This window comes from Varroa destructor, unplaced genomic scaffold (genome assembly GCF_002443255.2).
Source record: "Varroa destructor unplaced genomic scaffold, Vdes_3.0 BEIS01000001.1, whole genome shotgun sequence".
In the NCBI taxonomy this organism is placed as follows: Eukaryota; Metazoa; Arthropoda; class Arachnida; order Mesostigmata; family Varroidae; genus Varroa; species Varroa destructor.
Window position 1 is genome coordinate 15,344,292 of NW_019211454.1, and position 18,125 is coordinate 15,362,416.

The window sequence follows — 18,125 nt, forward strand, 5'->3', positions numbered from 1 at the left end:
CATTTAACTCACAACGGCCGTCTACAATCGACCCTAATAGATATATTACCATTTCTTCTGTTACAGTTCCGTTAATATTACAATGATGTAAATAGTTGAGCTATTGAAATGTCAAAGTAGCGGTAGTAATGTTAAACCCGCAGAGCAGTGATTTATCAAGTTGAACTGTGAAAGGTAACCAGATAAACTCTATTGTGAACTGTGAAACCTAGCCAAAAGTCGCAGTTCTTCCATAAAACACCGGAAAGAGTTGAGATGTTATTGTATGGCAGAGGCTACAGCCATTAGGAAAGTATGTTGCAGAGCTGAAACGATCGGAATAGACTTTGGCCATGTGCTCGAGTGTTCCGTCACGGAAAAGAGACACTACAAATAATGCGATCGAATGACACCTTCCTGTCCTGCGTTTAACAGTGTTAAGCGTCTGATAGGTTACTTCTGGCCTCCTGCCTGATTATCATATGTATAAATTTAATATTCTATCGCTATCAACCGAAATATCGTAAGCCACCATTTACAATTCTTCCATATTCCAATCGTACGCCTGATATGGCATTCATTCAGATGACTGAAAATCCTACCAATATAATTTTGAACGCAAAACGGCTGACTGACCACTGTTTTAACTACGGAACATTGGCCTTTCGAAGCTATACTCGAAGGCGAAGGCGAAGGCTTAAAATTCACATAAAAGTTAAATCAAGATATTCTTTCCTAAAAAAATCTTCCGTGATCCTTATGAAAATGAAAAGAATTTCTGAAGCATCGATCGAATGTGAGGTTATAATGGTATCCATGTACTAGCATTCTAGGACATTTTACAAATCATTAGTAAGTTAATCCCATTGCTTATGGACCCAACAAAAAGGATCTGGTTAAGCGCTATATGGGCGCCACCTGGGCGATGGCACATTTGCCATCATGGTAAGTTCTGACGAATTCAGCATCTCAATGACGGCAGGAAGTACGCATAGCAGTGGAGAGAAGTTTGAAAATCGCATGGTTCGACATTTCGTCACTCAGTTCGATCGGAGCCATCATCTATTACTAAATGTGCCTTGAGAGAGTTGTAAACAGTTTAAAGTTTATAAACACAGTACACTGAAAAACTCAATTCGTCATCGACACGAACATCGATAGAAATCGATTCGGTATTCAATAAGATCAATTTTCTATTAAATTTTTTCAATCTCGTTTCAACGATCTGTAGCGCCGTCTGCTTCCATCGATCTTGGACCATCTCGAAAGAATCCTATCAGATCCTGGGATAAAGAAGAAATTGATTGATGATATCGACTTAACCAGTGGATCGCCCCGTATACTCTACGTCAGAAAACTTAGCAATGTCCTTTATTAGTGTGAGGTTGTGGCTCATAGCGTATCTATTCTGAAGCGGAACCAGTTTAGAGGCAGTGAAGGATCTACCGTTGATTGGTGTAGTACCACTTTAGCTTTGGCCAAAAAATTATCGATAAGAATAACACTCCTATCCTAACTATCCAAATTTTGCTACGATGCAATCATAGCTTCCAATTTGCGATGGAAGCATAAAGCTTGCTCGTTTTAAAAGACACTTACTTGCTTCGAGTCACCTTTAACATACAATGCGATACCTTCAACAGCACTTTTACACCGTGAACGTTTGATATGTTGATATAGAAAGAAGGAAGTATTACTATTACAGGTCGCAGGAGTCGACTTTCGATGGAAGACATCGATTGCAATCTCTGGAAATGACGAGGACAAGCAAGAAACTCTTCTTCAACTTAATTTGGAGTATGTTTTTTTGTAGAATATAAATGCCTGTAGAATTGGAATTACTTCGCCTTTTTTTAAACGGGTCGAAATATTGTGCCGCCTACCTCGTATTTTCGGGTTTCTGGGCCGTAAGAAATACGCGAGATTCGGTATAAACGAGGCACGTTAGATTCTTATGATAAGAACGGACGGATACGGGAATCGTTTAAAGCAGAAAACTAACGAACCAGTTACCAAATGTTTATTTTCTTTCAGGTGCATATCTCGTATTTGCTATTGGGCTTATTTTTTTTTACCAATTTAGGTCTGTAGTTTAATTATTAATTACTCTAATAGACTAATAGAAAACCCACTATATGTAATTTATAATTAAGACTGATTGGGTACATTCACGTGTCCAACACACCGCCCAATACCAAATTGTTGCTTCAAAACGGGACCGGGTGTAACCATTTCAATTTCGTTAAATGTAACTTTTCCTGCTCGATTTGCTAGATCAATGGATTTGTACAAAGCGATCCAGATACATGATATCACATTTGTACCATATATCGCACTATTGGCCTACTAATTAATTAATAAGCGCACCCAAAAGGCGCCAAACTTAACAATGAGGACCAATTTTTTTCACTTAGACACCGCTAAATTTTGGTTTCCTAATCTTACATTTACGAATTTCAACGACAAATGCTATCGTAGTATTTTTTTAAATAAACATTCACTTATTTGTATCGATGTGAGGTCGTTGTAGCTCAGCATTCAGTCGACTCAGAACGTCTACGAAGCAAACCACGTAACTACTCTCGCATGTAGGCTCTCTCTGGTGGAATGTTGTGAGACAAACACAAATCACGCACAAACAACTGTCAAGGGAGCAGGACATCCATATGATAGAACATTCCGAGCGTTGTCCGTTCAGTATGCCATGTATATGAATGGCGATATAAGCAATTTAAACCGCGTTAGTAAAGCAAAGATGTGTCACGTCGTACCTGTCCTGATCACCTGAGCATAATTATTGCGAAATTCTCTGAACTAGAACGGTTAGTGCCTTCAAGAAACCGTTATGCACGAAACAGTCAAGCCATCGCGAGCTCCATCAATAGGAATCGATTTCGGTACGGCGTACTCTTGTGTCGCGGTATTTCGCCATGGGAAAGCTGAAATCATCCCTAACGATCGCGGAAACCTTATGACACCATCGTGCGTCGCGTTCACCGAGAAGGAACGCCTTATCGGTGAAGCAGCCTTGGAGCAAGCGGTCGATAACCCAGATAATACGATTTTTAATGTGAAGAGACTAATAGGCCGACGTTTTGAAGATGAGGTAGTGCAAAACTACAGAAAGCATTGGCCCTTGACCGTTGTTCTTGAAGATAGACGACTAAAAATCCAGGTTATATATAAGGGTAAGGTGAGAACTTTTTTCCCAGAAGAAGTCTCTTCGATGATCCTTGCTAAATTGAAGGTAACAGCAGAGGCATATCTGGGATGTAGGATTTTCAATGCAGTCATTTCTGTGCCTGCAAACTTTAACGACGCTCAGAGACAGGCTACCAAGGATGCTGCAATAATTGCTGGCCTCAGTGTGTTACGAATTATAAATGAACCCACTGCAGCTGCTATCACCTATGCGCTCAGTCCACCGTCTACAGTGGGGCGTCATATACTTGTTTATGATTTCGGTGCTGGTACGTTCGATGCATCTGTATTAAGTATTAAAGGCAAAGATCTCAAAGTTTTAGCGACCTCGGGAAACACTCACCTCGGTGGGGAGGATATTGACAATCGAATGGTAGACCAATTCGTAGCTGAATTTCATCGTAGGCACAAAATAGACCCATCGTCAGACATGCGAGCCCTTCGGCGTTTGCGAACGGCTTGGGAACTTGCTAAGATAATGCTATCACCATCGGACGAAACCTCTAGCGACATCGCTCATCCGGAGGAGCTCTCATCGACGAGCGAAACCTTAATTCAGATCGACTCTTTATTTGGTGGCATTGATTTTTTCACCAGTATTACCCAAGCTCGTTTCAATGAGTCATGTAGCGAACTATTTGAGCTGACCATTACGCACGTCGAGAACGCTTTGCGTGATGCAAATCTTTCTAAAATGGCTATCGAGGACATCATCTTGGTAGGCGGTTCCTCTCGAATTCTGCGAGTACAGCAATATCTGAAAGATTTATTTTATGGAAAAGAGCTCAGCCAGTTCAGCCAAATGGGTGAGGCTGTGGCCCGAGGGGCAGCTGCTCAGGCCGCAGTAATGACCGGTGACGCCGCAGAAACACTTCAGGGTTTAGCGTTTTTTGACGTGACACCTCATTCGCTTGGTATAGAGGCTACAGACGGGAGTATGGAAACGCTCATCACGCGTAACACAACAATACCGGCGTGGCAACAGGACACGATTGGCAGCTCACGCAAAGGCAAGAAGGTCATCCCAATTGAGATCTACGAAGGCGAACGATCCATAGCCAAAGAAAATAACCTTCTTGGCACGTTCGAATTCAATTTTTCGCCCACACCCAATAGTAGCTCGTGTGCTTTTGAAATTCTCTACGACGTCGATGCTAACGGAATTCTCACATTGTCACAGGGTAAGAGGCTTGTACCAACCAAAGAAACAGTCGGCTTTGAGAGCACAAATGGTCAGGGAGGCCTGACAATCACAACTAGTAAGGACAGACTTTCCAATGAAGAAATAGCACGTATCATTCAACAGAATAAGGACGAAGAAAATAAGGACACATAATGGATCTCTACGAATACTATTATGGAGCCTTGACCCTTGTTTGGGGCTGTGTGTAATAAAAAGGAACATTTGACGACTTTGCGGTTAGACATCAAATGCGAGTACATATAGTATATGTATGGCAAAACATGTGCTAGGAAGATTTAATAACGACAGCCTATTTTTTAGGTTCAAGGGATTAAAAAATTCAGCTAACCGAAGATACAGCAATGCAAATCATTGAGAAAAATCTACTTTATTAATTGTGCTAAACCGAACTTGTAGTGGTCTTTACAAATAAAGAATAATTGATACATTGGAATTAATTATATTAATAAATAATATTTACTTATTTGTATAAGAAATCGGAATTCATTTTTGTAGGGTCCGTTACCTTATTTGAGAACCGTACCTGTGACCTTGTCAGGACCAGTCCCAAATTCACTTCTGGCAAAGGCTATGTTGATATTCTCACTTGTAGCATGTAATTGCAGATTAACCTTTCAAATAATTAAGCGAATTAAATAGGTATTCTTCTTAGCTACATTACATTTAGTAGAGATATCTAGAGAGAACGAGCAACAGCATTACAGAATGCCCGTTTACAAGATGATCGAAATTTTGGTGTGGAACTGCCGCTTTGAGTCTATGTTGACAACCGCTTTACATGCTTTATGATGCTACATAATAATCTAATAAGGATTTAAAAAATTATAATAATTAAGGTACGTTACAGTTGTGAACTTTCTCATATTAATACGTTTAATAGCACGCATGCATCGGTATTCCAACAAACATTCACTTACTACATTCAAAAACTATATATATATATATATATATATATAGCAGAGTATCTAGATCTAAATATGTGGTATGATCTTCTTTGTGCTTGTAATGACTGAATTGACCTTAATAATGTTTGTTGTCCAAACGCAGCACATGCACCTCCAGCAAATATTATTTTTTAGCCCACTTCTGCCCTAACTGTACCTGATAATGTCTCTTTAGGACCCACTTCAACTTACAGAAGTTGTGGTATGTGCGCGTTCAGCTTCGTGGTCAGCTTTTTATGTCCCTCCATTGTTTTTCTGGATTTCCTTGCAATAAAGATCCCCAAAACAAACATGTGTTACAGATGTTGCTTTTCCTTTTATTTAATCCTACCAGCGTATGTTGTGCAGAGAGACGAATTTGAGCACGCGACTTCTGCAAAACTGACTTATGATACAAGCCCCCTTACCTGCCCCTAAACCATAGTGGGAACTGTGGGATCCGCGCGCCTCACGTATTGCGACCAGCACATAAGCTATTCTCATCGATACAGATGGTCGATAAAAAAGTTTGAACACGATTTCAAGAGATATTCGCAGAATATAAGCCTATATCGAGGTCGTGGGTGTTAGAGAGGTTACACGGACAAAAATGTTTCAGGCCAGATAAATAACGATACATTAGTACTCCCAATAAAAGTTTAGTTTAGTTTAGGGAACTGCTGAAGCGGAGTACACATTTCAAGGTAAAAGCCACTTCTAATTTTTTTTTGCATCAGAAGCAATGAGCTAAAAGCTTTTTGTTTGGAACAAGTGAGTAATAATGAATGGAATACGCAGTTCCGCTGTTTCTTGAAGGGTCTCGCCTTCCAATTGACACCGGCCAAATTCGAGCAGCCTTTATCTCTACATGTGAAAAAAATGAAAGAAACCAATGACTAAAAAAACGAGCATTGCCGTCGAATGCTTAGGATTCTGATGACGTAACACATGTTAATAACACACACACACACACACACACACACACACACACATACATACACAATTTATTTTTTGAGGCCACAGCAATTAAAGCATCTTTTATCATTTCAGATATTAGTAAGTGCAGATAATTAGCAGATAGATACAAGGAAACAAGGTGGGTCTGTCTTTGCAATCAGCCATGAATAATTCACAATCGACTCATAACTGAAACGATTTATTTTAAGCTCGCTTAGTTATTGACTGATGTTTGATTCATCTCTCAATTTTATAAAATGGAAGGAATCAGCAGTCAGCGGGTTCGAAATGGACAGGCGCTAACGCCACACATCAGACTCTTTGTTTAGAATCAATCATGTCCATCACTAACTATTTAGTAAAAACCACTAATGATCATAGCGATACACTCAATGACCATTTCGTAAAATCGTTTCATTTTAAACTCAATACAAGGGGTTGTGTTTATAGTAAGCGACATTCCAGCCGCTGCTATTGTCGACGATGTTGACGCGGCGATCGTCTTAGGAGCAATTCAGTAAGTGCATCCGGTCAGTTCCTTTTTTTGTCAACAACAACAGCAGCAGCAGCAGCAGCAGTAGTTACACTTCGGAATTCTATCTCATCCTGACGTAGGCGCCTGCGCAGAGGATTACAATGATTATCCCAGCTGCCCCTATGAAAAGATGAAAAAGCCCCGGACACACGGGCTCAAACACAACGGCGGGGTTGAGCGTCAGCGCGTGTTGCTGCTCCCTGTGCCGTATTAGTCCACTCTGGAGAAAATTAGAAACCGGCGCAGAACGAAGAGGGCTAATTTTAATTAGCGGCGTTTAAATTTTCTCTACGATATCATAGCGTATTTAGGGAAACGATATGGAAAAATACGGTGTGCAGATAGCAGGTGGATTATAATAATAGAGAATTCATATCAAACTCTCGTGCCCTGGAACTCTTACAAGTCATGGGAAAGAAAAACATTTCTGCTATCGATATTCCGTACTATTTAGCTTAGATTACGTATTCGTGACCAAAAAATAATTTTTATACTTTGCCTTCGAGTCATTCGTTATATTTGGGTAGCAATTATTTTGAGCATGCGTCTAAACTTACTATAATATATCGCTTTTTTGACGAAATCTATACCCACATATTACAGGCTATTTGTCCACATTTAAATCGTATCAAGCGAAACGAATTAGGCAAGGTTAAGGTAATACAGGTTAACCATTCGCTATGGATGGATTCTCTGGGATACAGATCAACGAACGCCCTCATTACGATATCGTGGTTGTATTTTTTAATAGTCTTTTTTAAGGTCAGCCACCTCCAATACCGACCGTTGTCAAGTTGTTACTTACCCAGCCTGAGTTTGTACGCAACCATGGTACAACCGTTAGAGCCAGGCTATCGGTGAGCAACTGGGCCGTTTGAGAGATGCATTCGGGCTTGGCTTTCGATCTTCGGTATCGGCGGTGCGCAACCTCCACGGCAAAGACGAACACGAACACGATTCGATTCCATTCAATTCCTTCGGCGAACATTTCATGAATAACGCCACGAAAAAGATCATCCACGCAGCCGTCACGGACGTCTAGCTGTCTCGCCATAACGTCGATTCGTTCGCGACTCGTCTCCAAAACCCCATCACCGAGGTCACGTAGCGCCAAACGAAGTTCATCGTGAAACGCAGTGACTTTAGAGTGACCATTCTCTACGGCGCTCCATTGAATGCTTAGCTTGTTTAGCTGATAGCGAAAGAAGTCGTGTACAAGTGCAATTAGTTGAGCCCGCTCTTCTCTCGCGAGCTTAGCCATGATGCAAAACAAATTTGTCAAACAAGTCTCACACGCTGCGGGCACAAACGGCAAAATATAATCACTAGTGCACAACTGGAAGAACAACACAAAGACGGCCTTCTTATCTGTCTGTTTGTTGATTCGCGACGGGAAGCATACGGGATCTGACAAATGCAGTCTGCAAGTTTCAGCTAGTCCTAGTGCAATTAGGGCTACTCCCACGCATCGTACCGTACTCAGATTATCTAATATCAAATTAGTTCGCTAAAGCTATTCCATAAATTAGGGAAGTCGTCCAATTGGTTGTTGTTTACAATATCGATATTCGTTGCTCAACACCTGTGACACTTTGGCCGAATGCAGACCGCACATTGCACATACGGTTCTTTTGCAGGAAGCCCTCTATTGTTTGCCCGTTAACCTCGATGCGGCATTTTAACAGGTACCTACTCAAACATGAAGTTCCTGACAGTCGTGGAACGATCGACTGTTTTTGGATAGTTGTCAAAGGTACAATGTCAGTAGAAACTATTACTGAGATACAAATGCTTTTAGAAGACGGCTCGGTTCCGCCGTAGTTGATTGCATATACATTTGTGATTAGTCAGTGGTTATTGGTTTGCTTGATTGCCTACTGATTTATTGCATATGCATGTATAGACCGAGTTCGAAAGGGATAGCCAATAACTATTATTGAGTAATATATCTATTCAGTTACTGTTTGTTGTTATTATCCTGCTCGACGTTGCTTAAATCAGTAGTCCTGCTAGTACATAGTAGTAGTAGTAGTAGTAGGAAAAATTTGCTTTTTTCTGAAAACTTGCTAGTTTTTATATGCCGTTATAATAATTGTTCTAGTATACTATTTACGACGCGAACCGGTAGGGACAAGAAGAAATAGAAAATGTACTCTAAATGTTTGTTTGTTTGTTTCTTGCCAGCATCAAATCCATTATACTTTGCAATTAATCCTAAAATTATCTAGTTTGTGATTGAGACCTAAATGAACAGTTTTGGATTTATTTTTAAAATGTCTGCAACTTGATGGAAAACGCAATCGGCCCACGTAAACGCCCTGAAAAAGTACCGTTGAAGCTGGACGTTTAATCCTAGAGGAATATATTTTAAAATTAAGTTTTAGCTACTTCATGTGCTCATATGAACCACTTAAAATTTCTGAAAGGTTGATATGAAACTCCACATTCATACGTATCATACATACAAGCAAACGATTTGATAGATTTGTCTCGAATCGTTTGCTTGGGCGTAAATGTGACAACCAGTGCTGTGGTTTAATAAGTGATGATTTAATAAATTTCGACCAAATAATAAAAAATAAAATATCGAATTTTAGAGGCACGGCAAAACGAACTGTTGAGAAAAATTTGGAGCGGCTTTGGCTCCGGTGGATTTTACTCAAAACTGCTATACCTTAAATTCTTTTGAATGGGCTTCAAATTTTGCAAAGTATGCTTTTTTTTTTTTATGGCTAACTGTATATCGACTTAACATAAGGGACTAATTAGAACAAGTCAGTATGAACTCCACGTTCTCCTTACGCGCTATCCATATCACCCCGACATTGCAGTAAGTAATATATGAAGCATGATGTGAACTATGGGTTCTCCCGTGCTTTCGCTTGAACTCTCGACTAAATGGCGCCTCACAAACGAGATAGTTGTCTCCCACGGTGGCTTTGACCTTGACTATTCCATTATGGACTGCCTCAATGAACACATCACCGTCAATATCGAAAATCAGCACCTTGCGCTCTTCTATGATGCCCCTTTTCGTGTCGACTTCCTTAAGGATGGCAGCAGTTATGGGGTTATTAATGATTCTGAGACGGGCTTAAACCAACAATGATTCCAGTGTCCAGTGTGCCCGATTTCTGCGAATCGTTGAAGCAAACCGGAAACGTGAAAATGGTATGCTTCGGCAATCCCCCTCATCTTCACAAGGATCATGGCTGAAGTTTCTTCAGGGTAGAGGGTTTTCCTGAATTCAAAAGTCTTGTGTCTCTATTGGCCAGTTTGATTGGCCAGTGTTTCATACAAATCTGCATAACTAAATCATCGTAACGATGTCCAATTTATTTTCTAGCGTCGAATACAGTGTTTGCAGGATTCATGATTACCCGATCGATGGCAACATTTCGAATGCGTCTCTCAGTGTCAGTGAATGAAGTTATATGGTTGCCCTAACCATTGGCAGTTATTTCCACTTTGCCATAATGGAAGACACCGACGCAAGGATACGTCGATCCAATTCCAATTTCTCGTGACGCCATTGCGACTGCTCACTACGCTGTTAAGATAAAACTGAAAAACTAATTGCCGCTTTATCATAATGCACCAATTACCCGAATAAACCATTCTTGACTGCTGTAAATCTATTTTTCGTCAGAAACACACAAAACGCGTATTCACGTATAGCGATTACTTACCCTATGCCAGTAGCATTTCTGTCAGTCAACAGAAGTTTAAGTATTCACGGTAACTTCACTTACACGCTTCACTTCTACACGCTAACGCTTTGAGCAAGCTTAATGCGACTGCTGAACTAATGGATAAACTAGCTTTTGGGAATTTATTTAAATGACTGTGAATGGTTTCTAAATAATCTTACGATGTTTTAGTCATCTATTCACGTATAGCGAACATTGCACTATTTCTCGAATCTATTTGGCGCTGCGCGTTACATGTAGCGTGCGACTGATGCTAAAGCTCTTCTATGACGCGATCAGTTTGATTTGCAGAGAAAAGGCGAAAAAACTTTTAACAAATAGAGCGTTTTCTTGAACCGGGTTCGTCAAAGATCACTGACTACTGAGTAGACACCGATAATGTGATACAATCGTGTGTTACCCAGCCATTATTAGATGTGTTACTAGAAATAAGGAAAATAAAAAAAGTAATGTCTCACACATAAAAATATACCCGCGATTACTTGCCGAACCCACAGCGCTCCGAGTATTTATTATACGACGAACATGTCGTAAAATATAAGATCTATGAGCGTTACATTATATATATAGTGGATTTGACGATATTATCACTTGACAGCTAGATGTCGTTATATGTTTGACGCTTTACATTATATTCCATTCAGTCCACAGTACAAATAATACCAGAAAAAGCATATAGGCATCCGTAAATATAGATACCAAATTATTTTAAAAAAATGTGGGTTATGGGATAGCATACACTTACTTATAAGAGTGCTGGTTTAAATGGATAAATGCAATCACTTATTTAGAAGCGTTGTTTTTATCGAAATGTTTGTTATTTTGTATAGGCCATCGACGGACCCATTTCATTATGTAATATCCATCTACCTAAGATCTAAAGCAGATCAGAACAGAAAATTCTAAAGATCTAAATTGTTATACTGTCTGACAGACCCACAGCGAAATGGATAACTTCAAACATGTCCGTTTATTTACACATTCGCAGTTAAAGTTTCCGTGAAGCCGAACATAACTGAACTGAAGCCTTGGTGGATAAAATAAACATTGAATATTTTTTTTAGTCACACAAAAAGCTGTATCAAAAAAAGTCAAACAAAAAGAATATTACTCCTATAAATTCAGCATATGGAGCATCTCGAAGTAGCAAGAGTATGCAAACAAGTAATTTTCATCTGTTTTTTTTGCGCGTTCACGACTTTAAGCAGTTAGTGTGATAGTAGACTGTAAGATCTGTTTAATATTGTTGTTTATATTTCCTTGTGGTAGGCCAAAAGCGAAGTCCTTAAGGTGATCATTGAGGATACGACGTTCGTACATATCTATGTGCACCCCTAAAATGGGTATGGATAAACTCACGACGTTACTTTTCCATAAGGAAAAATTTTGGCTAATATACTCGGTCTCTAGTGCTTGCCTTAAGAATGTATAGCTTCTTCTGTAGACATGAAACAAGGAAAAAAAGATAGTATCGAAGCTAACTTCAAAGCTCCAAGCCAGGCTGCATTTTTTGTTGTATGGATTGTTGCGTCGCTAGAATTAAACTGACGATCTCGGTCTATTCATTTACTCACGCTATATGCGCGTTTAGAGTTCAAGACCTATATAGGTATAAAGTAATACCTGTAGCAAGACCCATATATATATAAAATAATACCTGTAGCAACTATATTAAGAACATGAATAAAATACTAGGCATAAAAGCATGGCATCGCCGCTCACTTCATAGTAATTTACCATACAATACAATAACCTTTTACGTATGGTAGTCATTTTTCTTAAAACATGCGTGCCTACCAATAGACAGCATAAAAGGAAAATCTAGTAAGTGCATCTGCTATTTGTTTCGGCTTACCGAGGTAGCGCCTAGGCATTACCTAAAGTTCATCTGTGAAGCCAACTGAAACTTGTGGCTAATTAGTTGAAACGCTTTGTCGCGGTTGTCTAATTTGAAATCTATTGAAGCTCGTGTTGAAGTCGGTAATATCTGTTTATTATTTATTAAAGCCTCTAGTTTTATTAGACTATCTATTCGACTATTCTGAAAAGAAGTTCTTATTATTTAAGGAAAACATTTCAGTTCCTTCCAGTTGAAGAAGTCCTGCAGCAGTTTCTGAACGCGTGGGATACGAGTAGATACACCAACAACGATATCGTGAACCGAGCTCTTGTCCACCCTGGCATCTCGGAGAGCCTTCTCTACCGGCTGTAAGGTTGAACGGAAAAGATCCGAGCAGAGTTTCTCGAAACGGGCCCGCGTTATGGAAGAATAAAAATCGATGCTTTCGAAAAATGAGTCAATCTCGATTGATGTTTGAGTTATAATGAAAGCCTACGCTTAGCTCGTTCGTAGGCCGTAGGCACACGTCGTAAAGCTCCTTTGTTTGAAAAGAGGTCTTTTCTATGCTTTCGCTTGAACTCCTCGACAAAATGGTTCACCAGCCGATTATCAAAATCTTCACTGCCGAGGTGTGTATCTCTTGCAGTCGCTTTAGCCTCCTCGAACACTTCGTCATCTATTGGCAAAATTCCATGGACCATGAAAAAAACAGCCAAGATTTCTCCGTGCAGATCAAAGATCAGAATGCTGCGCTCACCTGCGCCAGACCTATTTTGTCCAGTCCATAGGCGATAGCAGCTGCTGTAGGTTTGCTAATTATTCAAAGTACATTTAGGACAGCGATAATTGCAACGTCCTTCGTAGACTGCCTTTGCGAATCGTTGAAATAAGCCGGAACCGTAATTACTGCATCCGAAACTGTGTTACCAAGGTAAGCTTCTGCAATTTTTTTCATTTTGGTAAGAACCATCGATGAAATCTCCTCAGGGAAAAAGCTTTTTTCTTCGCCTGTGAAGTATACCTGGATTTTTGGGTCTTGTGTTTTCACTAACAACTTGGAATGACCAATGCTTCATATCAGTTTGCACAGTGTGGCCATCGTAGCAGTGCCTGATGGGTCTTTTAACGGAGTTCATGGCGACCTGATTCTTTGCGGCATCTCCAATAAGTTTCTCGGTATTGGTGAATGCCACGTATGACGGAATTGTCCGATTGCCCTGTTCGTTGGCAATGATTTCCACTTTGCCTTGACTGAGACGCCGACGCAAAAATACGTCGTGCCTAAATCAATTCCGATCACTGGACCTCGTGATGGCATTGCCTTTATTTGCTAACTTCAATATTATCAGGACTAAACAATCACTAATATTTTCATTACTAGAAAGTTCACTCAAGGGGTGACCCTAAAAAGTCTCAGCTTGTTGGTAACAAGCTAAAATCGTAGTTATCACGCATATATTTCTAACGTGGAGGTAATCTCCTCCTGTCAATTGCCATCACAACTATGATTGCCACGCGTCCGCGCGGGTCGCCTTGTATAGCATCGGTACCGCCATCTGACGGCTGCTGCGTTTATCTGCTTGCAGGAGCTCGATGGATGAAGGAAATTCGACGCGATTTCTAGACGTTTCGGGTAAACAACGTATAGCCTCATTAGAGCTGTTAACACTTTTTTAACGTATAGCTGAGACAGGAACGCAAACTTTAATTTTCAAAAAATTTTACTTTTGTATGAGTGATTGACACGAATGTATGTTTGAATATTTCTGCTTCTAGGACTGTCGCGTTTGGTATACAAAAGGGTTGAACACACTGACACAGCAGTCTGGGTGCACCAACACGTCAGTGAACACCAACTTGTGCTTTATCTCTATTTAATTTTTCTAGTTAATTTATAACACGAGTTTGTACGATTTGGTTGGATCGTTTGGAAATGGACAGAGACTATATGGCATTGTGATCAAATAACGGACGTCACAGTTGATACTCAAAAATTTTATTTATTCTTCAATTACAAGTTTTTTTTTAGTTACGAGCTTCTCCTTTATGTTATTGTACCTTATATTATCGGGAATCGTGATTACATTATATAATTGGAACTGGCGCCAGCTGCAGACTCCGGAATCTTCTCGCCAGAGCTTAATACATTGAGAAAGCTCAACAAAAATCCTCCACAGTTTGCCGTTACCATATAAAACGCCTTCACTGCAATAACTGTTTTTTAACGTTAACTTCACTTTGAAATTTAGATCTCAAAGTTTTCAGGACACGTTACTTGTCTGTGCGTCCCTTATATGCGAATGTTTTGGAATATTTTATGATTTTATGCAAACTGCGTTCTGGTGTGAATAATGGCCTTAGGTCCCGCAAACGAAAACGAACGAATTTTGCAAATAAATGTTCAATGTTTTTAAAAAATGGTTTTATTATGTTCAATACACCATACTTTATTTGTAGGTACACTAAAAAGGTTGAATATTTGAATGTACCAACACTTTGATGAACGCTAAAGATTTCTCGCCACTCCGTCAATGTCGAGCCAGAAAAGTCCCGGCCGGAGCAGTCCCGACTGTCAACGTGTTACATTTGATTCGATAATTTGTTTATAAGTCGCATTGCTTCTATGAAATTCTCTATTATCCGATTTCGTTCGAGTATAACCAAGGTCAGTTGTTCAGTTATAAACGTTGGATCTTCAAAACATCAACATAAATTGCACAACATATATTGTAAAATAAAGAAGTACTAAACCATTGACATTACTAGATACTTGGCAATTCAATGCATTATTAAATTGCAGTGCATTAGTAAAATGTTTTTTTTTTTTATTTTTTATTGTTTACTGTCCCACTTTGGATTATTAGCTGTATTTGAATAGGTCACTAGATCAGTTCTTTTAATGGATTTCGAGGCTTTGTGTAGTAAGCCAAATATACCAATCAAAATATAAAAATTACTGAAAGCTAGCGGTATATGCGTTGTTGGTGCCAGTTTTGTTATAACTGTTATCGCTTCGAAGACCTCAAGGCAAACGCCAACTTTATTTTGAAAAAGGTGTTCGTAGCCTATACCCTTCGACACATGTCCTAATTTTGAAGCGCAAGTACCGGCTTATTTTTGTTATTTATATGAAGATTTTTCGGGTTTCTGAAGTTTTCTCATTGGAATCTGCTTCACATTAGAATTTTTTCGAGCTTTTGTTGTGGTTACTATCAACAAGTGTTTGCTTATTTACTGAAAAATAAAAATACCAACTTACTTAAAAATAATCAATTTTAGAAAAAAAGTCTACGGTCCTTGCTTTATTGAAAATTAGTTTGTTAAAATAGATAAATGTCAAACAGAAAAAATCAATGCTACTGTTTAGAGTTGTAAAACGGCAAGTAACAGAAATGGATCGATTACACCAACTGACAAGCTTTAGGAACCTTAACCTTTATTCAGCTACATTGAAAAAAATCAAGCGGGTAACTACTGTACACGTTTAGTTGATGTATTGTTTACCCATCTTTATCATGGAATTGTCCTATACACGTTTCACTATGTAGCGGATCAAATAATTAGAGAAAACGCCGTTGATGTCCATTAGTTTCTGCGGTTTCGGCTAGTAAAGCTGCATTTTTCATAAAACCTAGTGCACTCCTACCAGTCTGCGTTTTCATTCATTAGTACTACAAACTTTACACAGTAATTCGTCTGCTATCTATGAGAATCTGGCTACTCTGTCGCAAAGAAATCTATTCTTTCATGGTCTCTGTGGCAAGCCTAAATATAAACAACTGAGCGTCATGCTATTTCACGCGGCACTCTAGTCCGCTGACCCTTATCCGACATTTTGCAAGTGTGGATGCCCACCATACACAAGTTGCCAGTTGGACTTTAGCTAAACGATCAATGCCCCATTAGGCGGGAACATCGATACGTTTGCAGATTGCTATGTCACTGGTAAATTTCCGTTTAGTTGAAGAAGCTTACTTAAAAAAAGTCCACATTTTTTCCATTTTCAGTTAGGTATCACCGAATCAAAAATATGCTTTGAAGAGTATAACTCCGCTTTGGCAGGCACGCGTGGAGAACTACCTATGCTAGGGTAACTACCTACTATGCTAGGGTACACGAAACGTTTTTCATTGACTTTTATTTACACAGGATATTCCGTATTAGCCCTGTGGCATATGCTTCTGTGAAGGTTTGCATAAAGAGAGTGTCGTGGTGCATTTTTGTTGGCTGCGTTTTATTGTAATTGGCTTTTAAATAAAAGAAATATATATAAGCTAAGTAAACGGCTCGAGTTTTAAGTCCAGTGCTGCTGTTAAGCATTGCTTTAGACGCAAACTATATATTCTGTTTGAAAATTAAAGACTTTTGATTATATGTCCATATGGATATACCATGCGTTTGTTGGCTGAACAAATGGACTTCAATTAAAGCAAAACACGTATTTTTTCGGCACTATAAAGTATTAGTTAAGGCTTTACTCATCTCATAGAATACCTACGCAGTATGAAATACGATACATGTAGATTGTGAAATGTAAGTAAACGATGCTTGGCTCTACCAGACCGGAATTCTCATGCTTTTGCCTGAACTCTCCGGCAAAGTGAGCTACAAGCCGAGTGTTGAAATGCTTATCTCCAGCGTTAGTATTTCTAGCGGTAGCTTTGACTTTGAGCCATTGGACAAAATGGAGATATCGAAGGTCCTAACGCCAAGACTGAAAATCAGAATATCGCCCTCGCCCGACTGGATCCTTTTTTTAAAGTCCATAAGTGATTGCAGCTATTGTAGCCTCGTTAATAACTCGGAGTACGCTGAAACCAGCAATGATTCCAACGTCCCTCGCAGCCTGTCTCTGCGAACCGTCGAAATGAGTCGGAACTGTGATAATTATGCCCAAAACTGTGCTATCAAGATATGCTTTGGCTATTTTCTTCATCTTGACAAGAATCATCGAAGAAATTTATTCAGAGAAGAGGCTCTTCTTGTTTTTGCACTCACTTTTTAGTCCTGCACCTCCATTGACAACGTAAAATTACCAGTATCGAGAACAGTCCTGGTGGGGCTATTAGCAACCTGATTCCTCATCGGCATTTTCAATAAACCTCTCGATATCGGCGAATGCCACAAAAGGTTCGAGTCGTTCAGATACTCTGATCATTGGCAATGATTTCCATTTTGCCATGACGGAAGAACCGACGTATGAACATATTATGCCCAAATCAATTCCAATTACTGGAGAACACAAATTTACTCATCACTTATTAATTATCATAAACATTATGTCAATTAATTTGCCATAAGTTGCTGAAACAGTTACAAAATCGTCGAATGCTCGCATTGCGTCTGTTTACTTTCATTCACTATGATTATATAAATCTAATGGTGTCATCCGGTGATTACTAGAATAACCCTGAAAGAGCAGGACGCATCTGAGAAGGTTAGTATATATGATATAATATTTAACATATAATATTCAATGATCAACACCGTCACGCGACTCGATCATTCTAACGGAATGTTTCTAAGTTGTTCACCGTCCATGAAAACCGTTGTTTCATATCGCTTTTGCATGCATGATGGAATAAATAAGTAATAAACATACGGTTTTTGCTTGTAAGTGACGTCTGCGACATTACAGACCTCGCAGAAGGATACCTTTCAAATGGTACCATGTCGTTATGACTAATGAAATGTAATAGAGGTCTTAATATCTGAATTTGAGTTGCAGTTAATTTTACACTAATTTGATTAGATATATGTAGCAATTAAACACAAT

General features: G+C 39.3%; 2 protein-coding genes, 1 long non-coding RNA gene and 1 pseudogene across 16 annotated transcripts; 2 read left to right on the plus strand and 2 right to left on the minus strand.

Moving 5' to 3' along the window:
* Positions 1-2,604: 2,604 nt before the first annotated feature.
* LOC111242998 (heat shock 70 kDa protein cognate 4-like) lies at positions 2,605-4,860 on the plus strand. Its single transcript, XM_022787994.2, has one exon. The coding sequence runs from the start codon at positions 2,825-2,827 to the stop codon at positions 4,514-4,516; it is 1,692 nt and encodes a 563-aa protein (XP_022643729.1). The 5' UTR covers positions 2,605-2,824; the 3' UTR covers positions 4,517-4,860.
* Positions 4,861-6,408: 1,548 nt separating this feature from the next.
* On the minus strand, positions 6,409-8,060 carry LOC111243069 (bcl-2-related ovarian killer protein-like). Its single transcript, XM_022788115.2, has 2 exons — positions 7,605-8,060; positions 6,409-7,019 (listed from the first exon to the last, which is right to left on the minus strand). The coding sequence occupies exons 1-2, from the start codon at positions 8,058-8,060 to the stop codon at positions 6,861-6,863; spliced, it is 615 nt and encodes a 204-aa protein (XP_022643850.1). The 3' UTR covers positions 6,409-6,860.
* Positions 8,061-8,346: 286 nt separating this feature from the next.
* Positions 8,347-14,770, plus strand: LOC147758302 (uncharacterized). 14 transcript variants are annotated; one of them, XR_015329440.1, is made up of 5 exons: positions 8,347-8,484; positions 11,779-11,852; positions 12,577-13,280; positions 13,936-13,982; positions 14,126-14,770. It is a non-coding gene; the product is annotated as an uncharacterized LOC147758302 (long non-coding RNA). The 14 variants fall into 14 exon arrangements; XR_015329436.1 differs by having other exon boundaries at positions 12,590-13,280; XR_015329439.1 differs by having other exon boundaries at positions 8,441-8,552.
* Positions 11,483-13,898, minus strand: LOC111243062 (heat shock 70 kDa protein 1-like; annotated as a pseudogene).
* Positions 14,771-18,125: the final 3,355 nt, after the last annotated feature.